This window comes from Gracilinanus agilis, chromosome 4 (assembly GCF_016433145.1).
Source record: "Gracilinanus agilis isolate LMUSP501 chromosome 4, AgileGrace, whole genome shotgun sequence".
Lineage (NCBI taxonomy): Eukaryota > Metazoa > Chordata > Mammalia > Didelphimorphia > Didelphidae > Gracilinanus > Gracilinanus agilis.
This window is the reverse complement of record NC_058133.1, coordinates 179,416,437-179,441,862: the sequence shown is the minus strand read 5'-3', so window position 1 is coordinate 179,441,862 and position 25,426 is coordinate 179,416,437. Positions and strand designations below refer to the sequence as shown.

The 25,426-nt window shown below is 36.6% G+C and overlaps 1 protein-coding gene across 3 annotated transcripts; it reads right to left on the bottom strand.

Moving 5' to 3' along the window:
• Window positions 1-896: 896 nt before the first annotated feature.
• On the bottom strand, window positions 897-25,147 carry COIL (coilin). Of its 3 annotated transcripts, XM_044673455.1 has the most exons (7): window positions 24,888-25,147; window positions 8,217-9,264; window positions 6,441-6,527; window positions 5,676-5,723; window positions 3,525-3,594; window positions 3,204-3,292; window positions 897-1,112 (listed from the first exon to the last, which is right to left on the bottom strand). In XM_044673455.1, the coding sequence occupies exons 1-7, from the start codon at window positions 25,130-25,132 to the stop codon at window positions 1,035-1,037; spliced, it is 1,665 nt and encodes a 554-aa protein (XP_044529390.1). In that variant the 5' UTR covers window positions 25,133-25,147; the 3' UTR covers window positions 897-1,034. The 3 variants fall into 3 exon arrangements, 2 of the variants coding, with proteins under 2 accessions (XP_044529390.1, XP_044529391.1); XM_044673456.1 differs by lacking the exons at window positions 897-1,112; window positions 3,204-3,292; window positions 3,525-3,594 and adding an exon at window positions 3,802-3,879; XR_006506093.1 differs by lacking the exons at window positions 897-1,112; window positions 3,204-3,292; window positions 3,525-3,594; window positions 5,676-5,723 and having other exon boundaries at window positions 6,447-6,527; window positions 7,689-9,264.
• Between the last annotated feature and the right edge of the window lie 279 nt (window positions 25,148-25,426).

Here is a 25,426-nt window from a genome sequence, read left to right as displayed (position 1 = left end):
CAATGAATTAATTTAACTTGAAGTCATGAGATCTCCCATGCTAACCATCTCACACAAGTTGGGCACTAGTTTTTTCCAAGTTCACATATACTAGATTTCTTATGTTATCTTCTTCAAAGTCTGAGATTCTGTACACTTTTTCTCATAGGAAATATGAAAGAACCACACTTCCCAAATATCTGAAAACATCTATACAAATACCCATTATATCTTGAGATAATTATCTATAAATGAAACTAAGATTTGTAAAATTCTTCAATGGATGGAATTATTAAAATGTGGAAATTTGCTTTAGTGGTTTAAATGTTACTCAAATGGCATATAAAAAATACATAGTCTCCTCTAATATTACCACCCAGTGGCCAAATAGATCATTAACTTTTTAGCATTCAATTGTTATATCAAATTCTGCTATGAAAGTCCTATTTATAGTGTAAAGGTAGGGCACCAGGGATGCTAAATTAATCTTCCTCACAACAATAGGATTTGACGGTGGGAATAAAAGGGGTTTGGAGATGAGGAATTATGCATCAGTGATCCTAAAACTATTGTTATTTTCGGATTAGTAACAATTCTGTAAAGTATTACATGTTTTAAATATAAAAGTTAGATTGTTTTTTTAAAGTATATAACATGGGGGCAGCTGGGTAGCTCAGTGGATTGAGAGTCAGGCCTATGGGAGGTCCTAGGTTCAAATCTGGCCTCAGACACTTCCCAGCTATGTGACCCTGAGCAAGTCACTTGACCCCCATTGCTTACCCTCACCACTCTTCCACCTAGGAGCCAATACACAGAAGTTAAGGGTTTAAAAAAACAAACAAACAAACAAAAAGTATATAACATGAAAAGATACCAAAAAAATTATTTACTCTACGATGTTGAAATATTTTATTTAGAAAAGATCCAAATTATATAGTCACCTTCATAACATCCTAAAACAAACCAAAAAAAAATGTAAACTATTTGAACCTATATATTTATTCCTTATCTGGCAATATATACATTGGGAGGAATGATAAAGGTTATATCAGGCCTTATTCTTTACTTGGAATGTTAGAGGGAGGCTCAATAATCAGTCTTGGTTCAATCAGTTCTTTCCAACGAATAGTTATCTGAGGAAAAAATTCAAAAAAACATTTAATATGGTGATATTACCTTTCTGGTAGAATGTTCTAGTGGGATAAATTCATCATTAAATATAGACAACTTCCATTTAACCCAAATGACGGAAAAACATTGTTTTCTAGTAAATAAATACCCTGGCTGAGATATAATAAATTACATGTACCTTGAAATAAAATACATCTGATACTAAATGAACATTTACAAAAAAACTCAAATAAAACAACTGGCACTGTTTCCATTATCTTCCTTCTAGACTGGTGATGGCAAACCTATGACACGTGTGTCAGCACCATTTTTGATGACATGCGGCAAGAAATATGGGGCCTCATGTCAAGGATGAAACATTTGCTGTGGTGTAGTGTAGACACTCTGCACTATAGATGACAATTCTACCTATATTAATTTACCTATTTTGGTTTATTAGATACAGTTATATAAGAGAAAGAACATGAATCATGTAACCATGGAAAAATTTTCTAAAAAATAAAAATAAGAAGGGAGTAATAAATAAATAAATGAATGAATAAATTTATTGTTATATATTACAATTATACATTTTTGTTATTTAAACTATAAATAAAGCAAAATTATGGGTTGTTTTCTCGAAGTGACACACCACCCAAGTTATGCTCGGTTTTTTGGTGAATTTTGACACACTAAGCTCAAAAGGTTGCCCATCACTGTTCTAAACTAACAAAAAGGAACACATCCTAGCTAAACTTTGTTCCTTATCAAGCAGAGTGCTTTGCATATAGCAGGGACTTAACAAGTACTTGTTTAAATGAATTAATCTTTGATTATTCAGAAGACTCTCTAAGACCTTGTTCCTCATATATAGGACTTCTATTCTATTCCTTGTGATTATCAGATGGTAAAGTAATTTCCTTTCTTTTGCCACTCTGCATTCCACAAATTTGTTCCTCTTAAACAGATAAAAAACAAGACCAGTATTTCATTTACCATTCATTTGTTAAATTCTGTTAGCCTTCCTAAAAGTACAATTTTATTAATGATTTTATTAACAATGCATCATTTAGCAACAAAAATTACAAACTCATCAATAAACCTAGCTGTGTAAGCAGAGGAAAATGATGTTTCCTACTATCGTCTTACTAAAAAATTTCTAGAAATGCAGTGTGGCAAAAAGATCAGAATATGATCCAGAGATTGGGTCAATATCTAGGTATTCTAATCATATACTCTGAAAGCTGATCTTTTAAAAAAAAATAAGTCTGAGAGCTTGTGACCTTTCATAAAATTGGAAAAACCTTTCATGAAAAAACTCTGTATTTGAGTTTCCTAACTATTTAAATTTGGGACAATGGGAGTTTGCTATTTATAAAGTTTACAAAAAAAACAATAACGTTTAAATAAAGCATTGTCTTAAATGTAAAACACATTTTTCATTTCAATATAGGTAAAGTAAAAAAGCCAATTCTTGTCAAACTTTTAGATTTCAAATATAAGCACTGAAGAATTTCTGACTGCTCTACTAATTTACACCAAACACTTAAAAAAATAGCAATTCCTGGCCTGAGGCACATCCTAACTGTGTGACCCTGGCCAAGGAACTTAACTCCCACTGCCTAGCTCTTATTGCTCTTCTGCCTTAGAACCTATATATAGGTTCTAAGGCAGAAGGAAGGGTTTTTAAAAAAGCAAACAAAAAACCCCAGCAATTTCCTAGTTTAAACAAATAGCACAGAAAGAGGTCAAACCATGCTTAAGAGAATTATAGAATACTTGAATAAGAAAAAAATCTACCACAACAAAAATCTTGGCAAGTAATTATTTAAAGTAAGGCAGTAAGGGACAGCTAGGTGGCTCAGTAGATAGAGAGCCAAGCCTAGAAATGGGAATTCCTGGGTTCATATCTGGCCTCAGACATTTTCTAGCTGTGTGACTGTGATTAAATCACTTATCCCTTACCACTCTTCTGTCTTGGAACCAATATACAATATTGATTCTAAAAAAGGAAGACAAAGGTTTAAAAAGTTTTTAAAAAAATAAAAATAAAGCATTAATAAAACTTAAAAAAACAAGAATGATACCAAGAAACTCCCAGAACAGAAGCATACCAATCTTTCCTGTGACACTGCATACTCTACCACTTCTGTTCCATTTTCATTCTGGTACACCAGGTCAAACTTCCCAGGTTCCTTCGCCACTGAAACCATAGGTAAGAGGAGGTTGGAGAGAGGAAGTATAAGGGTATGCATTTTCCAAGCAAGTAAGATATTATGCTATTCACTATCAATTGGATAGTTGGTATGAGAATGAGTATCTTGAAACAGTATAGTTCTAATGCCAAGGAAGCCATTCAAAACTCATCTACTTCTATGAAAGCTATTTAAAAGCACTCTAGAAACCCACAGCCAATGTTTCAAAATGGGACTTACCTGGTAAAGATGAAAGGATTTCTATGTCTACTTCCTGAGCATCAACATTGTAGTTTATTATTTTCCCTTCCTTCCAAAATAAAAACGTTCATAAGAAAATGTAGTTTTAATAAATATTTCATTTCAACAACACAGGCATACCTCAACACAAAACAAAATTTAACTTAAGCCAATAACCATTCAAATCTGGAAGATCAGAAATAATCTGAATATCATAATAAAATACAACTATATGGAACTGAGAATGAATCATACCAGAATACATGCAGCCAAATGATGAGAAGCTATGTGCTCATTTCAGTAAGGCTGTCATTACTGTCAACCTCTTTGGAAACTCTTCCTTCAAAACTGCCTTCTGAGCAAGGGATAGAAATCCCCAGGAGGAAAGAGGGAAGAATCAAAATCGTGCAGTTGGTCCCACTTCTTTTTTAACCTGTACATACCTTGTTCTCAAGGCTCTAATCTTGCATTCCCCCCACCACCACATATTCTGGTTATAAAAGTTTCCCTACTATAACACTGACTGGCCAGTATGGTCATGCTAATTCTACTGCTCTGACGGGGAAATTTCTGCTACATGACACAGTGACAGTTGTAGGACAGAGAAATTTGTAAATCAAAATTTGCAAAACATACTAAAACTTGCTTGGGGATTTCCATTAGTCATTTGAACATTCTTTTGAATATCTTCAATAATGGGAAATCTTTGTTCTCCAAAAGTGGATGTAATTTTTAAAAATAGCTTAAAAGATAATTTGGAGAGATGGAGACAGAAGTTCTCATCAAGAGTTTATTATAAAATCAGAATTATGAAGGCATGTTCTAGAATTTAAAACTCAGCCATAAGTTTATAGCACAATGGGAATTTTAATCAAAGTACTATATGTACTTTTAAAAAAGAAGTAGATTCCAGGTAATCAAATATAAATAACTAACATATTGTTTCTGGATCATTCTGGCTAAATCAAAAATTTACTGAATAGTAATAAGCAATCTGCCAGTAGAAAGTCTCAGAGGTATTAAAAAGCTCAATTTCAAAGGTAAAGTTATAAACTGACAACTCAAAAGAAACATGTTAATGTAACCATCATCAGTATAATTATGTGAAACTCTAATCTTATTAGAATTATCTAAGCCTCTAATAGCTTTTGCTTAGATTCATTCATTTAAGAGTTCACAATAGGAAAAATGTGAGATGAAAAATGTGATGTTATAGGCTAAGAAAGCCAACTGCAAAAATTATTTCTTTAGTTGGAAATGTTCATCCTTCACGAAGTACATGGGAAAGTTCACCCATTACTAGCTTAAAATAGAAATGGGTAGGGGCAGTTGGGAGGCTCAGTAGATTGAGAGCCAGGCCTAGACATGGGAGGGTCCTGGCTTCTAAACTAGCCTCAGACACTTCCTAGCTGTGTGACCCTGGGCAAGTCACTTAACTCCCATTGCCTGGCCCTTACCACTCTTCTGCCTTGGAACCAATACACAGTATTGATTCTAAGATGAAAGGTAAGGGCTTAAAAAAAAAAAAAGAAATGGCTAGCCAGTCACTTTGTTTGAATATTAATAATTTTTTTATTTTCCTGTTAACTATAGTACTCAGCTCAATAGAAAATAAGCATGACATAGTAAACAAAGCACTGAATTGGGAGTCAAGAACCTTGAGTTTGAGACTTATCACAGACAATTATGAGCTCTATACTCATTGGCAAATCACTTTAGCTTTCAGAGTCTCATCTGTAAAATGGGGATAATAGTACCTGTACCACATACTTCACAGGGTTGTCAACAGTAAAGTGCTTTGTAAATTTTTAAAAGTATCATATATAATATATGTATAACCCAGATCAAATTGCCTGCCACCGGCAGGATGGGGAAGGGAAGGGAGGGAGATAAGTTTGATCATATAATTTAGGAAAACTTGTACGCAAATTTGTTATAACATGTAATTGATAATAAATAAGTAAAATAAAAAATATAAAGAGAAAAAAGTATCATAAATATGAGCTGATATAATAAAGTTTATATAACTAAAAACACTAAGCATGTTTAAAGTGATATCAAATCTTATAAATATGACTTACTAAGATTATTTTTAAACCATGTGCTCTAAATACCTTTCCTTTTGTCAAAAAACAATTTTAAAGTAAGTACCTTGTAACTAGAGACATCAGGAGAATAATTTGGTGTCAGTTCTAAAAGCTAAGAAAGATAAACAGAAAAAAAAAACAATATAACTGTTCATTCTTAAACTTTTAAAAATGCTGACATGATAAGGATATTTAGCTATTCCATTGTTGATAACACTGGGGGAAAACTAAGAGGTTTTCCATATCAATAAATGATACCCATTTGCCATTTATGTAACATACAAAGTTGAGACAAGAATGAAAGTGGGGGAGAAAAGGAAAACAGTGAGGGAAACTAGATCTGGAAAGAAAGGACAAAAATGGAAACTGGATTAAGGCTGCCCTCTGTCTTCTCATTCCTGGGAAAGCTTCTTACTTTTAATTCCCAAGATAGTATAGTCATGCAATAATGCTGATCTCTCCTAACTCCTTCTGCCCAGCCAACATTAAACAGATAAATGAGTGGCGGGGATGGAAGTGGGAAATATCTTAAACTATTGCTTAATTGTCTAATCTAACAGACCAAGGGTTTTTAACTTTTTATGACATGACTCCCTTTGGTAATCTGGTGAAGCCTGTGGACCTCTCAGAATATTGTTTTTTGAATGGGTAAAATAAAATACATAGGACTGTCAAGGAAACTACTTATATTGAAATATCATTATTAAAAACTATTTTTAAAGACCCCCAGAAATCTATCCATAGACCCCAAGTTAAGAACTCCTGCAATCTATTTTAGTTTCTCAGGTCATTTAGATGCTGGGGACATGGGTGGGGAGGGAAGAAATACCTTAAATGCAATCTTTTCCCCCACCCTAGGGGGTCCTGCTAATTGAGGAAGTAGACTGTAGTCCTTCTGAAGAGGCGGTACTGGATTCTACAAAAACAATGATAGCTATGAAGAAGTGAAAGGCCAACACTCTATATTTACTCCTGAAACCATCTCTTCCCATCTTTTCCAGAAAACTGCCAGGGCTATTATCCCATACCTCTTTCTTTAACCTTTAATCTCTTCTCATTTAACAATTCCTTCCTTGCTGCTTACAATCTTTAATTGTTTATATTTCCCCCTTGTTAGATCCTTCCATCTCCTTAATTTTTTTTCCTCTCCTCTTCTCAGCCAAATTCCTAGAAAAAGTTGTCCTACCCCCATTACCTCTCTTTCCTCAACCCTTTGAAATCTGTCTCCCAACCTCATTGCTCAGCTAAAATAGCTCCAAAGTTACCAATACACTCTTAGTTGCTAAATCTGATAATCTTTTCTCAATCTTCATTCCTTCCCAAACTTTTTACAGCACACTATTCTCCAACCTCTTCTCCTAGATCCTTCATTGCACAGAGTTTTCATAGCAATGCTCTCCCTTGATTCTCCTACTACCTGCATGACTGTTCCCTCTCAGTTTCCTTTGCTGGATCATTATCCTTATGATGGAGCCCAACTCTGAGTATACCACAAGGTTTTCCAGGTTTTTCCACACTCTTTCAGAGGTTTAATTAAAACTTCTATCTAGATGGCTCCCAGATGTATCCATCTATTCTGTCCTCTGAACTCTGATCAAGCATCTCCCCCTGTCTATGGGACATTTCCAACATGAAGTTTACTAAGCATCACTAACTCAACAAGTCCAAAAGAGGCCTCATTATCTTTCCCCTTAAGTGCTCTTTCTTGCTTTTGCCTAGGATACTACAATTATCCTAGTTTTCCAGGTTAATAACCTGAGTATTATCTCTCCTCAATGCCTCATCCTCCCTCATTTCATATGTCCAATCAGTTATCAAACCTTGTTTCTTCCTCTTCAACATCTTAGTGCAGTCTCTCAACATTGCGGCATGGACACTACAAAATTCTTCTAATTGGTCTTCTACTATGAAGAGCCTCTCTACACCTTTCTCCACATAGATGTTCAAATGATTTTCTTCAAGAACAGGTCTAATCACATCACTACCCTAACTCCAACTCTATCTTATTGCTTCTCAGATCAATTATAAACCCTTCTGTTTGGCTTTTAAAGTACTTCATAGCCTGATGCCCACCTACCTTTTCAACCTTGTTTTACATTCTTCTTTTTTTTTTCCCCACACTGTTTTGTCCAATTAGAGCAGTCACTTTGCTGTTCTTCACCAAGGGCACTCCATCTTCCATCTCTGTGCCTTTGCCCTGGATGTCCTCCATATTTGGAAAGCACTCCCTCTTCACCTCAGCTTTTAAAATCCCGACTCCTTTAAAACTCAGCTCAAGTGTTATGTTCTACATAAAACTCCTCCTGATTCATCTAGCTACTTATGCCCTTAGCCCCCAAATTAACTTTTAGTTATATTTAAATACATACATACAGACTCACTAACACCCTCAAAAGAATGTTAAATCCTTGAGGGTAATTTGTTTAATTTTGTCTTTGTATCCCTAGCATAATGCTTGGCATACAGTAGACAATAAATGCTCAATGACTGGCTGATTTCATTAGTAGTAATACATACTGAATAGATAAACTCGAGGCTCACCATATCTCAAGTTGGCTAAATATGTAGGGAGTAAAAATAAAACAGAAAAAAGAAGGCCACATACCTGGGTAACAAATGGAGTGTTTTTTGCTACTTCGGTTAATTGCTGCTGTTTCTGAGATTCACCATTAAACATGTAATTGTTTCCCCCTCTCCCTCGTCCTCTGACTCCACGAAAACCCCGGCCCCTAGGTCCCCTCCAGGGGAAAAAGTCCTCTCCTCTTCCCCGTCCCCTTCCAAAACTGCTGGGGTGAGTTGTTTTTTCTGGAGCCAGAGGTGGCAACTGTTTTCCACTATTCCCCAATACTGGCTTATCCCACATATCAGAAAATTGCATCTCCCGTCTTGATCCTAAGTGACTGCCTGTATCCAGACCATTTGCTTGTGAAGATCCTGAAGATACTGTTACAGTTGATGGAGGAGCAAATGATGGAATTCTACTTGGCATCTTGCTCTGGTCATCTGAACTGGAATCCAAACTAGAGGATGATTCTTGATTTCCTCTATTCTTATTGATAATGCTGGCAAAAAGTCTATTTGCACTTGGGAGGGAACTACTAGATGGCTTTGATGTGATAAATGATGGCGTCTCTAATTCCTTACCACCAAGACTTATTTTGCTGCGGCTATCTAATGATGTGGCATAAGAATCAGAATCTGATGAGGTATCAGAGTTATCTTTAGTAGACAGGCCAATAAGCTTTTTCCTCTTGATTTTTGCAGAAATTATTTTATTGGAAGCACTCTTGGGAGTATTATGGTTTTTGGTCCTTTCTGGCAGCAATGTCTTTATTTTAGATAGCTTTATAGATTTTTTCTGCTTCTTATCTTCAACTTTCCCTTCCTTCTCTTTCCCTAATTTTTTGGGGGTCCATTTTCCATGATTTTCACTTCCTCCTTCATTCCTTTTTCTCTTCTTGTTTTTCTTCCTTGTGACTTGATATGTTTCTATAGAGGTTTCACTGATCTCACCCCCCGTCCAATGCTTCTCTTCTGCATCAGAACCTTCTTCCTCCCATGCAGTTCTCTTCTGTGCTTTTTTGTGTGAGTAAGTGAGTCCATTACTGTCTGCTAAAGAGTTCTGAGAAATTTCAACATCTTCTAATTTAACTCTGTCAAAAGAGCAAGAAAAGCCTAGAGTTATGGGAAGACCTGTGTCAATTTCTCCAAACAAAAGCACTATGATATATAAATCTTGTATCAACACTTTTGAAAAAGAAACTGTTACATTACAGTTCTGAGGTGTCTCCCTCCCTTTTCTCCCTATTCTGCATGGAATGTGAACTATATATTTTTGATTTTTAAAAATTTTATTGTTTTTTCCTTGTATATGCAATAGAGTATTTGAGCTTTCTTTTTTCTCTTTTTTGTACTTGAAGCATGTTACTAGTATTATGGTTTTTTGATTTTGCACTAGGATAAATTTAAAATGTCCATTAGCTCTAATGTCAATGCATACCAAAAAGCTTTAGATTATGGAAACCTGCCATTGATTGTTAAATATTATGGGACTTTGATTAATGATTGTATCTGATTCCAGGAGAAGGGATCACAAAAGAGCCACTGCATAGTGCCAAGCAGAAAGTTAACCTGCACAGTGCCAAGGAGCACAAGATCAAAGAGACCAACCAATCCCAGTGGGATTGATGAGATTCTGGGCCAAGACAGGGGACTTGAACTTATTTTGGGGTTCAAGGAAGCAGCTGTCTGACAATGTCAGATGCAGGATTTCCCTGTGCCAGATCCAGACTTCTACCAAGTACCTCAGTCTGGCTGCCATTTTGGCTTCCCTATCCCTGAGAACGAAGGTAAAATCAGACCAGGGAATGATATTTCCTTTCTGCTTCAAAATCTAGCCCTTTTTCTCTCTTTTTCATAGTATGGCAATTTTCTGTAGACCTTATTGGGTAAGTGCATAATTGCTACTACAGGCTTGTGGGACACAAATCACTTTACTCAGACCCTGATTCAAGGACCTGTTATGGATTTATTCTTCCTTACTTAGAATTTTTATACATGAGACCTTTGATATTTTATGTTTCATGAAGAGGTTACTTTTTTCTCTTTTGGTTTTTTTTTTAAATGTTTTTGACTTTCTCTTGATAATTGATTCATATACCTCATAACTCAGCCATGTATCCCAGGGTGATCTGTGTATTGGTCAACACCCTCCTCAGGGGAGATTGTATTATTGTAATAAAATTCTAGATTTATAAAATTTTTTTCTTGTTTTAGAGTAATTTTAGAATAAGAAACTTGCTATCTCCCCGAATCAAGAAAGTGAACTGTTTGGAGAAGGCACCATAAAGAAGCCTGCAGAAACCACACACTGCACCAAAAGATCCAGAATGAACTTTGGGATGTAGTGAATTGAACTGTGGGGGATTAAACACATTTATTTTGAATGTAAACTCTTATGCCAAAGGGGATTGCCGCCTGATTGACTTTTTGTTCTCTTTCTATTTCCCTCTTATCCCCAAATTATTGCAATTTACCTTTAGAAAATACAATATTGTATGTACCTCTAGTTAAAGATCTTTAGAGATATAAGTTGGTTATGGGTAATGATTCATTGGGGAAACTAGACACGTAAATCTGGGAGATTTCTAAATGCTCATTTCCCAATGGAATCACAGGGGGCATTGTGTAATTAGGATTTGCTCCCCAAAACTTTCTTTCCCAGCTTTCCATGTTCCTTCTCACGTTAGGTGCTAATGTAAGGAGGATATAAGTTTTGTGTAGCTCCACCCCCTCTCTCTCTTCTCTTGGAAACATGGCTGTGGAGGTGGGGTTAACGTGAGAGGTAGGAGAATTTTACTCAGGTGTTTTTACTCAAGTTTTACTTTCATTCTTTTTATTTCTTCTACTTCAAGTGATTATTAATAAACTTTATAAAATATAATACTTGGATTTATTGGGTATTAATTTAAATCTTACAGAAGGCATCACTGGCAAAAAATAAGCGTATATGTACATATATATATATATATACACACACACACACATATGTAAAACCATATCATACATGCTTCTATTTATAGGTCTTTCTCTGGATATAGGTGGACATTCATTGTTATTCTTCAAACAGTATTTCTGTTGCTGTATACAATGTTTTCTTGGTTCTATTTATTTCACTCTTCATAATTTCATGTAGGTCTTTCCATGTTTTAAAAAAATTAAACCTACTCATAATTTCTTATTGCACAGTAGTATTTCACCATAAATCATAAACCACAACTAGTTTACCCTCAATTTCCAGTTCTTTGCTACCATAGACACTATAAATATTTAGAATATATAGGTTCTCTTCTTTTTTTTTTTTATCACCTTAGGAAGCAGATATAATAGTGGTATTTTCTGGGTCAAAAGGTATAATTTTATAACATTTTGGGCATAATTTGAGATTGCTCTCCAAAATGGCTGAATCAGTTCATAGTTCCATCAACAGGATATTAGTGAGGTTTTTTCCCCCATTTTTTCACATCCTCGCCAACATTTGTGATTTTCCCCTTTTGTCATTTTAGCCAATTGGATAGGGATAATGATGTCTTAGAATTTTTTAAATTTTCATTTCTCTAACTAATAATGATTTAATGCATTTTTTTCATATGGCTACAATAGCTTTGATCTCTTCATCCAAAAACTGTCTTCATATCCTTTAACTATTTATCAATTGAGAAGTGACTCATTCTTATAAATTTGAAAAAGTTCTTTACATATTTAGTTTGAGACTTCTGAGAAAATGTGTATTAATTTTTTTTCTGCTTTCTTTCTAATCTTTGCTACATTGGTTTTATCCATATAAAAACTTTAAAATTTAATATAATAAAAATTATCCATTATACATCTCATAATGCTCTCATTTATTTATAAATTCTTCTATCCATAAACCTTATATGTAATATGGTCCATGTTCTTCTAATTTGCTTATCTCTCTATACATCTAGTCATGTATTCATTTTGATCTTATCTTGGTACATCATATGAGATATAGTTTTTGCCAGATTGCTTTCCAGTTTTCCCAACAATTTTTACCAAATAGTAAATTCTTATCCCAAAAGCTTGGGACTTTAAATTTTTCAAGCACAAGGTTATTACTATAATTTTTACTACTATGTTTTATATGTCTATTCTGTTCTATAGATCCATTTTTTTATTTTTTAACAGTACCAAATAGTTTTGATACTTATTGCTTTATAAATCTGGTAGTGCTATTCCTCATTCCTTTACATTTTTTTTCATTAATTCATTTGATATCCTTGACCTTTTTGTTCTTCAAATGAATGATTATTTTTCTTAGCTCAATAAAATTTTTTTTGGTAATTTAATTGGGATGACATTGAATAAGAGATTAGTTTAGGTAGGATTGTCATTTTTGTTATATTGGTTCTGCCCACTTGTGAATAATGATTTTTTTGCCAATTATTTAAATCTGACTTTATTTGTATGAATTTTTTTAATTCATTAAAATTTTTAAATAAAACATTTTATTTTAAAATATAAATATAAAAATATAAATATAAAAATATAAAAAATATTTATATTTTAAAATATTAAAATATATTAAAATAAAAAATATATAAATTTTAAAATAAAAAAATTAAAATTTTTTAATTCATTAAAAACTATGGTAAATAGTTCCTGGGGGTTTTTTGGGCAGATATACTCCCAGGTATTTTATTCTACCTATGGTTATTTTAGATGAAGTATTTTTACTATCTCTTCTTGCAGGGCTTTGCTAATGAAATACAGAAATATTGATGAACTTATATCAGCATTCAAAAGAAAAAGCACTACCCTCTTCAATTCATGAATATGATTAATACAACCAAGTACTAATCATCTAATAATAAAAAGAATAGGAAATCTAAATAACCTCAAAATGTAATATAAATGGGTTGTTTATTTTGGCTTTGGAATGTAATTTGTAAAAATCTTACAAACATTTTCATACCATATATTAGTAAAATGCTAAATTCATTAGAATTTTAGCATATTCTCTGGTGAGGCAGAAAGAGACAAATCCAGAAAAAAATATTCTATGATATATTTCACCCAAAACATTTTATTTACATTTTCACTTAATATTTCACTAAATATTTCATTTACATTTTCACTTAATAACTCTATGACTCACATTTGCTGCAAGGACATCCCTCTATAGCCCATTTTAGCATATATCATGCTTTCTTATCCAGGGACTTTCTCTGTATTAGAAGCAATTTGCATTTTGATAACAATTTTTAGTAGCCCAAAATGGACTAAAGAACTGTATTTTATAAGTAAAAGGAAAAATATTAGTGAATGATGTAAATGAAATAAATTTTGCACTTGCATAATACTTTATAATTAGTAAGCATTTTGCAAACATGATCTAATTGGATCTTTGCCAACAACCTCATGAGGTAGTTGCTATAGTATTATAATCTCCATTTATAGAGGGTTCAAATGATCAGCCTAGGTCGCATGGCTAGTAACTGTTAAGAGCCAAGCAAGAGTTTGGATCAGCAATGGCTCTTTGTGCCCTCTCTGGCACATATGCCATAGGCTCATCACAAGTCTGGATCTTTTGATTCTAAATCTAGTACTCTTTCAACTAAAATGACTACAAACAAATGGATCACAAACATTCTCTAAGGGATAAAAGAAAGTCACACTGGAATACTGTTAATAAGAAATGATAATACACGGATGTATTCTCACGTGGGGCAGCTAGATGGCACAGTGCATAGTGAACCGAGCTTGGATCAAGCAGACTCATCTTCATGAGTTCAAATCCAGCCTCAGACACTAGCTGTGTGACCCTCAGCAAATCACTTGTTTGCCTTAATTCTTTCTAGAAAGGAAATGGCAAATCACTCCAGTATCTGTCAAAAAAAAGCTCCAAGGGGACAGCTGGGTAGCTCAGTGGAGTGAGAGTCGGGCCTAGAGACGGGAGGTCCTAGGTTCAAACCCGGCCTCAGCCACTTCCCAGCTGTGTGACCCTGGGCAAGTCACTTGACCCCCATTGCCCACCCTTACCACTCTTCCACCTATGAGACAATACACCGAAGTACAAGGGTTTAAAAAAAAAAAAAAAGCTCCAAAAACTGGACATGACTGAATAACAAAAAATCACAAGTGGCTATCAGCAGCAAATTATCTATAATCATTCTCTAGGAATTCACAGCACAAAAACTTATAAGTATGAACAATTTAAGATCAATATAAAAACTACTGAGATTAATGAAATGAAGAGAAACAAAACATCTTGAAATACTATATGTTCAAATGATAAACATATTTTACAGAGCAATGAAGTTTTCCTGCAAGTTTACTTTCCAGCTAATTCAACAAATAGGACAAATTATGTCTAGTAATAGCAAGACTAAAATTCTTCAAGAACAATATGAAGTTCTTATGTTGTTGTGAATGTATTATTGCTGCAACAAAGTTGGAGCTTAAATTTTGTTGCAAACAACAAAACTGAATTTAAATAAAATTACAACAAAGATTCATTTCTAAGCAATTTAGAAAAATATCCTAAAAACTAAGTGGCTCAGTAGACACAGAGCCAGTTATAGAGTCTGGAGATCCTGGGTTCAAACCAAATCAAATTAGGTACTTCCTAGCTATGTGATCCAGGGCCAAGTCACTTAACCTAACTGTCTAGCCCTCATCATTATGCTGCCTTACGACCTATATTTCATATCAATTCTAAGATAGGGTTAAAAAAAAAAGGAAAGAAACAAAATAACCTCAAAGCCCCACTCCCTTCACTAAATGGCAATAGCATCTTTAATTATTTTTAAGTGCTAAAATCTAAAAACAAAGATTATGGTCTTTGTTTTCAAGAGACAATCTACTTAGGGAGACAAAAGTTATTAACTAACCAAGTAAGAAATTTTAATAAGCAAAACAGGTGTTATAATTAAAATATTTTAAAGTCTTTTTTTGGGGGGGTAAGAATATCAATTTATTGATTAGGCTACCATTTAATCAATAAATTAACAGGTCACTAAACTTCTCGATAATCAAAGGCAAGGAAGTTTTTTCATGCTGGTCTACAAATACAATTTGGGATCCACTGGACATCTCAAGACATTTCTGAATGGTGAATAGTTAATGAGGAACTATTAAGATCACAGGTGAAGAGGAGCAGTCCCAAATCTAGCAGGAAGTGCCTTACCTATTAATCAGGTTTTAAGGGTAGGGAAACATTCCTTAGAGTTCCTAAGAACAAAGGAAATGCAAAAGTCAATAGATTGACTACAGCCTCTCTAATCCAGGACCCCAATGTTGGAAATATACAGTATATAAAAAAATAAATTCTCACATAGATCCTGGAAAAAACAAAAAGTTTTTAAAATATGTTTTTAGGCTCAAAGGATTTTATAGTCTAATAGGGAAATAAACTACAACATAGTTAGTTATTATGCTGGGTGGAAAGGGGAAGGTCATGAATACAAGGCAGTTTATAATCAAATAGTAGATTGGGTAATAGGCAGAGTCTTTATTTTGGTTCTGTTCCCATTCAGGTATTCACTGCTTAGTGCTACAGGAAATCAAGGAGTCCAGAAGACTAGAGTGAATTTGTTAAGATTCCAATCTGAAGCAACAATTATAAATTTACACTGATAATCTGGTTTTAGAAAAGAAAATAAATCTCCCATAGAGGTGGCTGTTTATTTAGTAATGAAAGCTAGATCTACAAGGATATCCACCATAGATATAACTATATTCTAAGTAGACTATATAAAATACAAGGTACCCCAGAAAAGTTATCAAAATTGAACCAAAAATAGAAAAATACTTATTAAGCACCAAGGGCTGCTTAGTGCTCTGCTAGGCACTATAGGGCACACACAAGTACCATAGCCCCTGCCCTAGGAGCCTGACAACCTGGTTAGGCAGATCAGATTAGGATTTTTTAATTCTATTCTAATTGAATGGTAACCACCTTCCCTGCAGGAGCTAAGCAATCATTAAAATTATATAGTACAAAAAAAGGAAGAATTAGTTGGATGCTGCAATGGAAATAACCACTACATCCTAGATTATAGGATATCTCTCAGGAATGAAAACTGGGCATAATCTGATATGTGCTCTAGATCTTGGAAGAATATATTTCAATTTCTGGACTGAAGGAAAGATAAGTTGGATCCCAAAGAGTAAAATGCTATAAGCGAAGTCAGCAGAGCAGGGTTGGGAAATGCTCAAGAATGAAATTGTGAAAACATAAAAGGAAATAATTTATAAAAATTAGTTTTGTTGAAAGAGACCAATGTGGATGTACATGAAATAAACCAGCCAACATGGACTTAAAAAAAGAAATATACAGAAGATAGAAGCCAGGTAAGAGAAGAGAAAGGACAGCAAAGTGGTGCAATGGATAAACCATAGGGCCTGAAATCAGGAAGACCAATCTTCTTGAGTTCAAATCTACCCTCAGACATTCACTACTGTGTGACCCCAGGCAAATGATTTAATCCTGTTTGACTTATTTCTTCATCTGATAAAATGAGCTGGAGAAGAAAAGGCAAATCTCTCCAGTATCTTTACTAAGAAAACCTCAAATGGGGTCACAAGAGTTGAACATGACTGAACCAAATGACCACCACTAACAAAAGGCAAGAAAAATGTAAGAATGTGATACAGTTCCATAAAAAAACTGCCAACAATGCTATAGTTCAAAATGAGTTGAAGCTGGTGAGAAAAGCTAAGGACAAAAAAGATATTTTATACTTATACTGGGAGAAAAAGAATAGTCATTCACTAACATTAAGTGCCAAATACTGTGCTAAGTATTGGAGATACAAAAAAAGGTAAAGTTTCTGCTCTAAAAGAATTCTCAATTTAATGGGAGAGATAACATGCAAGTAACAATACACAAACAAGCTATATGCAGAATAAATCAGAGATAATCAATGCAGAGAAGGCACAAGAGAGATCAGACTTCTTGTGAAAGGTGGAATTTTAGCTGAGAATTGAAAGAAACCAGCAAAGTAAGAAGACCGAGGTGAGAGGAAGCATTCTATGTATGAAGAATGGTCAGAGAAAATGCAACAGTTGAGAAATAAAGGATCTTGTGTGAGAAATTGTGAGGCTAGCATTACTGAATTAAAAATAGTGGGGCTGGGGCAGGGTGGGGAGGATGTGGGAGGTAAGGTACAAGAAGACTAGAAAGTTAGGGAAGGACAAGTTATATTTGAATATCTAATGGGATTTTTTATTTGATCCTAGAGGTGATGGGGAAGCAGTAGAATTTCCTGAGAAGTGGAAGAGGGAGTGGCATGGTCAGATCTGTGTTTTGGGAAGATTACTTTGACAGTGGGTGGAAGATGGACTGGAGGAGGGCAAGACTTGGAGCAGAGCCCGACCAAAAGATTATTCCACTAGTTCCTCTGGTTGTGAGGTAATGTACAAGTGGTGGAGGTGTCAGAGGAGAGAAGGGAACATATATGAAAGAATGTAAAATCAACAAGCGTTGGCAACAGATTGGATATGGAAGGGTGAGAAAGAATGAGGAGTTTTGGATGACATCTATGTTGCAAGCATAAGGGACTAGAAGGATGATGGTAATACCCTCAACAATAACAGGGAAGTTTGGAAGGGGCAAGAATTTGGGAAGAAAGATAGTTAAGCTGTAGGGGGCAGCTGGGTAGCTCAGTAGATTGAGACCCAGGCCTAGAGATGGGGGTCCTAGGTTCAAATCCAGTCTCAGACACTTCCCAGCTGTGTGACCCTGGGCAAGTCACTTGACCCCCATTGCCTACCCTTACCACTCTTCTGCCTTGGAGCCAATATGCAGTATTGACTCCAAGATGGAAGGTAAGGGGTTAAAAAAAAAAAGAGGTAAGCTGTGGACATGAATTTAAGATGTTTACAGGGCATTCAAATCAAGAGATCAGAGTTGTAAAACTAGAGAGCAGCAGAGAATGCTAGATTAGATTTGTTAAATAAACAGATTTGAGAATTATCAACATAGAGATGCTAATTTAATTCATGAGAGTTGATAACATCACAAGTAAAATAGTATAGAGGGAGATGAGGGTCCAGGACAGAGCCCATAATTAGGAGTTGGATGAAGGTCCAACAAAGGAGAATAAGGAAAAGTCAGATAAAGTAGAAAAAGAATCAAGAGGAAACAGTACCTTAAAAATCTAGAAAGAATAGAGTATCCAAGAGAGTGACTGACTGTGTCAAAGACTGCAGAGAGGCCAAGAAGGATGAAGACTTATTGAGGAGTTTTGCTACAGAAGGTAGGAAAGATATGGAACACGTTGGCAGGGACAGACAGATCACATAAGGGTTTTTTTGAGATCAGTAAAAAAAAAAAAAAAATCATCTCCACGAGTTTAAGATAAGGCAATTGCAGATTGCAAACTCAGTGACTCAACAGTGTTTTGTGGCAGCCAAAAAAAGCTAATGTAACTTTGAGATAGAATTTGTTGTTGTTCAGTCATTCCAGCCATATTCAAGTGTGTGTGACTTCATTGGAGTTTTCTTGGCAAAGATACTGGAGTGGTTTGTCGTATCCTTCTCTAGCTATTTTCTTTTTTTAAAACAAATTGGAAACTAAGATTAATAGGATTAAGTGACTTGTCTAGGGTCACACAGCTGGGAAGTGTCTGAGGTCAGATTTGAACTCAGGAAGATGAGTTTTACTAACTTCAGGCCTAGCACTCTATCCAATGAGCCATCTAGCTGCCTGGAATGAGAAGAATAGCTTCCATAAATAGGGAGGTGAGTATCCCATAGTACTTTGTCCTACTCAGATCTTGGCTGGAATATTATGTTCAGTTCTGAGGACCAAGGTTTAAGAAAGAATTAATAATGCAAAAGAACAACTACTTGAGTTCATGACATATAAGGATTGGTGGAAAAAACTAGGCATGCTTATGACGAAGAAAAAAAAGATGGGGGGGCACTAATAGATATGTTCAAGTATATGAAGGGTTGACATTTGAAAGCGGGATTAGATTTATTCTATTTGGACTTAGCAGGCAGAGCCAAGAGCAGTAGGTGGAAGCTGCAAAGAGGAACAGATTTGATGGCAGAAAAAGCTTCCAAATAATTAGAACCTGCCCCAGAGGGATAGGCTGAAGCAAGAGGTGGTAGGCTCTCCTTCAGAGGTCTTGAAGTAGAGGCTGAGTGACTGTTGCTCAGGTATGTTATAATAGGGGTTTCTTCTTGCATTGATTCATTTAGAGGGTTGGTCCATTCCAACTCTCAAATTTTGGGGCGGAGCCAAGATAGTGGCTTAGTAGCAGGGAAAGCTGGAACTGCTCAGAGAATCCTTCCATACCAACATTAAAACAGTGCCTCAAAATGACTGCAGTGAGAGATCCAATAAGGAGACAGGAGTGAAGGGGCTCTCCTACAGAAAACAACTTGAAAGGTAGACAGAAAGAGTCAATTTTGATGGAATAAGGGGCAATTGGAAGTAAGACTATACACAGAGTGCTGGTGGCCACCTTCCAACTACTGCATCAGGTTTTGAGCTCAGGCATAGGTCAATTTTGGATTCCTGGGACCCTGCTTAAGCCAACAGCAGAGCACCCCCCCTTAATCACCCCTTGAAATCCCAGAGTGAGGCCCCAAAGTCCTTAGTGCTTGGCTCTTTCAAGCCTGCCCTGTGGGGAAGCCCCTAGCCTCAGGACAAAATAATTGCTCAAAGTTCTAAGTCCTGCAAGCCTTCAGTAGAGGAGGCAGAATCAGCAGTTTTCAGAATTCCCAGTCCACAGCCATAAAAATGGCTGGGAAAATGAGCAAACAGCAAAAGAAACACCTAATCATAGAAATTTTTTACAGAGACAAAGAAGAACAAGGCATTGATTCAGTAGGGAACAGTGAGAGCAAAGCAATCACACGCAAAATTTCAAAGAAAAATGGGAATTGGTCTCAGGTACTGGAAAAGCTCAAAAAAGAATTCAAAAATCAAATGAGAAGTGGAAGAAAAATGGGAAAAAGAAGTGAAAAATAATGCAAAAAGAAAATAACAGCTTAAAAAGCAAAATTGGTCATGTGGAAAAAGAGGCACAAAAATCCAAAGAAGAAAAGAGTTCCATGTAAAGTAGAATGGACCAAGTGGAAAAGGAGGACCAAAAGGTCATGGAAGAAAATCAGTATTTAAAAATTAGAATTGAGTAAATAGAAGTTAATGACTTCATGAGACACCAACTCTCAAATTCTGTGATTTTGAGTTCATCAAAAGGTGAAATCAGGGTGGGTCATAATAATGATGAAAGGCACCATTGAAGACTAGTGACTTTATGCTGTGCCTTACAGATCATAATGTATTAAATTAAGAGGTTGAACTAAATGCTCTCTAAGAAGCCTTCCAGCTCCAAACTCTATGATCCTATGCCTAATGTGGGATTTGGAGGTAATATTCCACATGTTTATGAGCACCATGAACAAAGATGGAAAGGTGGGAACAAGTACAGTGTTCAAGAAACCAGCTTTAGTGAAATCTTCACATTGAAAGGTAATAGAATATTCGATTTGGTTCATAAACTGAGGGTCCTCTACATGCTAGACTAGGGATTTTGGTTTTGAAGTCAGTAACTTAGGGAAACTGGTGAAGTTAATCCATAAACAATGATAGACATATGACACTAGATATAAGAAAAGGAGTACAAAAGGATTACAAATTTTAAGTTAGGACTGCTATAAGAAAGAATGATAGTGGCAACAGTGGCAGAAATGTAGAATTGGGAAAGTGTAGGAGTGACAGGAAAAGGAAATATATAACTAGTTTAGCATGAACATGTTGAAGTTGAGGTGACAACAGGTTATCAAAGTAGAAATGTTCTATAAATCACTGAAAATAGAGTATTTTAAAAATTATTTACTGACATCTTGTTTCCCCAAGCAGGGTATAAACTTCTTGAGGACAGGGGTTATATCATATACTGCTTTTATCTTTTCCATGACTAGGATGAACGAATGCTCAATAAGAGGTAGAAACTAGATACAATGAATGGAAAACTTTCAGTAAAGGAGACTTCTTTTTACTTTAATGAAAGGAGTAGGTTAAAGGAGGTAAGAATTAGGAAAGATAGGTTTTTAGGTAGCTCTCAAGGGGCAAGAAGCAAGAGAAAAAACAATTGCTAAAGGAAACAGAGGAAATAATCAGAGCTGTAAATAAATCAAGACAATATCATAGAAACCAAAGTTAAGAAAGTTTAAGAGGGGACAGTCATTGGTATCAAATTTCACAGAAAGATAAAAGATGAAAAAGGAGAAAAATCCATTTTGGCTAAAAGATGACAATTTACCAGTTACCCCTACCATAATTATCTCTTCCAGGATTCTCATTGGGAGAGGACTACATCAGACAAAATCATGCCCTTGTACCCCTGCTTTACTGTCATTGTGACGCCTCTACTTGCCCCTGGTGAAAATGGGATTTCAGAAAAAAGAAACGTACAGGTAAACACTAACATCATTATCAGATTACATATACACATAAGCAAAACAGCCTTTATAAACCTATTTATAGGTAGTAGTTACTGCAACGGGGTCAATGTTATAAATGGTAGATTCAGTCTTTTTCTCATAATTTAGATGGATGGTGAAGAAGGAGGAACAGTCTGCTGGCTGATCTCCTGGGGTGTTTAGCTGAACTGGCCCCAGGTCTGAAGGTGGTAGAACTATGGAGAAATGAGACAACTCAAAACACAAATATGTTCACACCCAGAATCCTGCCATCACCCACAAATGTACCACCTCCATGTTCAAGAATTCTGAAATCCCCTTATCCAAGACAGAGGGTCTTTCCTTAGATAACCTGATTCTCTATCTTTGCTACAAATTCCAATCCCTGAACTCCTCAATTCTCTCCTAGGCCATCTCCTTATATTAGTCAATCTCATTTTGACTCCTTGGTGAACCAATTCAACTCTTAACTGTCTTCCTATCTAGAATTCCTAACCCCTTTATCACACCATCAATGATGCTCAAGGAGGAGGCAAGCTGGCTTAGTGGGCAGAGTGCCGGGCCTGGAGTCAGGAAGACTCAAGTTAAAACCAGCTTCAGACACCTGGCTAGCTCTGTGACCCTGGGAAAGTCACTTAACCCTATTTGCCTTAGTTCCTCATCTGCAAAAAATGAGCTGGAGAAGGAAATGGCAAACTACTCTAGTATCTTTGCCAAGAAAATCTCAAATGGGGTCACAAAGAATTAGACACAAATGAAAAACACACAAAAATGATGCTCAGCCAAGTCTCAGCCTTAGATCACTCTCATCATTATGCAACATCTTTATCCACCCATGCTGCTGAATAAAGGCAGGAAAAAAATCACATAACAGTTCTAACTGGGCCCACAACAAATTTTTATTTTGGGCTCTCACTGCTGCTAGACAATTTTACTATATCTCCCTTATCAACCAATTATCCCACTCTCCACAATGGCTCTTCTAAATTTTTTCAGCCCTCAACCCCTACCCCTTCTCTCTCAATTTCACCTTTATAGTATCTCTCAATTATGTCTCCTTCTTTCCTCTGATACTGCTACCAATTTAGTGCAAGCCTTCATCACCTCACGCAATTAATTACTGCCAATAAGCTGCTGGTGGTTCTATCTGCTTCAAATCTTTTCCCAATCAAATCCATCCTCCATTTGGCCACTACAGTGATTTTCCTAAAGCATAGGTCAGGCCTGACCATAATCTTCCTACACAATAACTCTGGTGGCTCCCTATCCTCTCCAGGATCAAATGCAAAATCTTCCATAACTGCAGAAGTGTTGCTCCCAAAACACAGACCTCCACTACTCAAAAAATCCCAGTATCAAATACAAATGCTTCTGTGTGGTATTTAAACACCTTTACAATTTGGCTCTAATCATATTATCAATTACTTCCCTTCAAGCACCCTATATTTTTAGCCAAAGTGGTCATACTGCTGTCCCTCATACACTAACAATTCCATACCTTTGGACAAGTTGTCTAACCCATGTGCCTAGAATGTACTCCCTCTTCATTTCCAATTCTTAGAAGTCAATCAAAGCCAAGAAGTATTTATTAAGGGCCTAGTCAATTTATATTTTTAAAAATGCTAGGCACTATGCTAAGAATTGAAGTTATATAAAAGGAGGGGAAAAAGCCCTTGCTCACAAAGGAGTTGAGTCTAATGAGGGAGACAATAAGTCAACAATTATGTAGAAACAATACACAGAAATGGGAAATTTTAGATAATCTTAGAGGAAAGGCACTCGGATTAAGAGTTCTAGAAAGGCTCCTTGAAGAAAGCTGGATTTAGAACCTGAAAGAAATTAGGTAATCCAAGAAACAGAGAATTCCAAGTATGGGGGATAGCAAGTGAAAAGGCATGGCTCCGATTTAAGTGTCATGTTCAAGGAGGCTAGTGTCATTGGATCAAAGAGTACAAGGTGGAATAAATTAGAAAGTTTACAAACATAAAAGTGGAATAGTGCGGGTGATGGTAAGATCAAGGGTATGACCATCTCTGCATATAGCTGAGATGTGGTGGAAGGGGTCATGAGAAATTAATAAATTAAGGAAAAGGAGTATCAAAATATATTACAAAGTCTTCTATTATGAGGGAAGGAACTGGAAAGGGAAAAAAAAGCCTCAGCCAAGCATTGAACTCTTTTAGGAAGGGAAAAGAAAGTTGGAGGTTGGCAGATAACAGCTACCAGAATCTTGCCTGACTGAAAAATGTGGACTGAATGAACCTCAAAGGAGGAGAGATTACTGAATGATGGAGGTAGAGAGAGGGCATGGATGTGGGAATGAGGGGCAAAGAGTATTGCAACTCCCCCACACAAAAATCTGAGTTATGAATGAAAATGCAACTAATGATGGAAAAAGCCAGCAGAGAAACTGTATAATCCAGAGGGAACTAGGTCTCAGTAAGAGAATTCATGCTACAAGCAATGTAGGTGGCGCCAAGTAGATAGAATGTCAGGCCTGGAGTAAGAAGACTAATCTTTATGAGTTCAAATCAAATGAGTTCTCAGGCAGTCTGACCGTGGGCAAATCACTAGACCCTCCCTGTTTGCCACAATTTCTTTTTCTGTAAAATGAGCTGGAGAAGGCAGTGACGAACGGCTCCACTATCTTTGCCAAGCAAACCCCAAATGGGGTCACGACAGAACAACAAAGAAGCTACGAACAGAGTAGATTATAATCACCAGAAGGAAGGCTCGAGTTAAAGGTTTCCGGTAGAAAGTGGGATTTGGGCAGGGAATTGAAAGCCAGGAAAAAGCGGAAATAAGGAAGAAGTGAATTCCAAGAACGGGGGAAGGGGGGAGGTGTTAGTGAAAATGCCCGGAGTCTGGAGAGAGTGTATCCGGTCCAAAGAAGAGCCAGGAGGCTATCGGGGTCACGCCTAGAAGAGTACATGTCAGGGAGGGAACTGGGGGGGGGGGAGAGGAATGGCTAGGTGTAAGAAGACTGGGAAGGAGAGGGAGGAGGGGCAAGTTGAAAAGAGGTTCAAGACTAATTAAAGTAACCACCAGTTAGAAAATTTAAAACACGTGCTTTGCCAATGGCATTTGCCCACTCTAAGAAGTGACTTCCGAGTATCTTCACGTCCACAGGTGTTCCCATCCTTGACCTAACTCAAGAGCATGCCGGCAACGAACTCAGAACACTAGAACGTGAAGTGGGAATCACAGAGCGGGCTCCTCCCCCGCCCCGAGCCTAGCAACTCTGCGCATGCCCCACCCGACTCCGTACCTGAGGCAGCCCCCGCCCCCATCCATTACGCGTACGCGCACGCACCTGAGGCAGTCGTTGTCACGCACCAGGCGCGCGCTCTCCGTGGGGGGGAGTAATCCCCCATCCAGGTAGAGTCCCAATGCCGATCCAGAGCTAAAGCCAAAGCGGTGGCGGATGAGGCTGGCCAGGTCAGTGACCACTCGACATTTGGTCAGGTCGGCTAGGAGCCAGAAGACTGAACAGCGCGGAGAAGAAGGCGGCGGGTAGTCGAAGTGGAGTCGCAGGCGAACGGTCTCGGAGGGCGCCATCTTGTACCTTGCTCGACGGAAGCTGAGAGGAACCAACTAACCTATGAGATGCGTGGGAACGTTACGAAGGGCTCCCTTGGTTGCCTCGGGGACGACATCGCCACCTTCTGGCCCATTGTGTACACTTCAGGCTCTGTTTAAGGGAGAGTCTGGCAGGAAAGAAGGAAAGAGGATTCGCTGTAATTGGAACAGCTAGGGAATGTTACGAGGGGATTACGGTCTGAAAATGGATAACCCTTGCAAAGGAACTAATACAAGTAGTCTCAATTCTGGACCCAGTGGTGTTAATGGAAA

Excerpts from the sequence above, each read along its gene's own strand:
- COIL (XM_044673455.1), bottom strand. The coding sequence starts at position 25,132 with ATGGCGCCCTCCGAGACCGTTCGCCTGCGACTCCACTTCGACTACCCG. Across the intron at positions 5,724-6,440 it reads GGGAAAAGATTGCATTTAAG|CTTTTAGAACTGACACCAAA; the intron begins GTATTTCTTCCC and ends TATCTTTCTTAG. Across the intron at positions 3,293-3,524 it reads AATCCTTTCATCTTTACCAG|TGGCGAAGGAACCTGGGAAG; the intron begins GTAAGTCCCATT and ends CTATGGTTTCAG.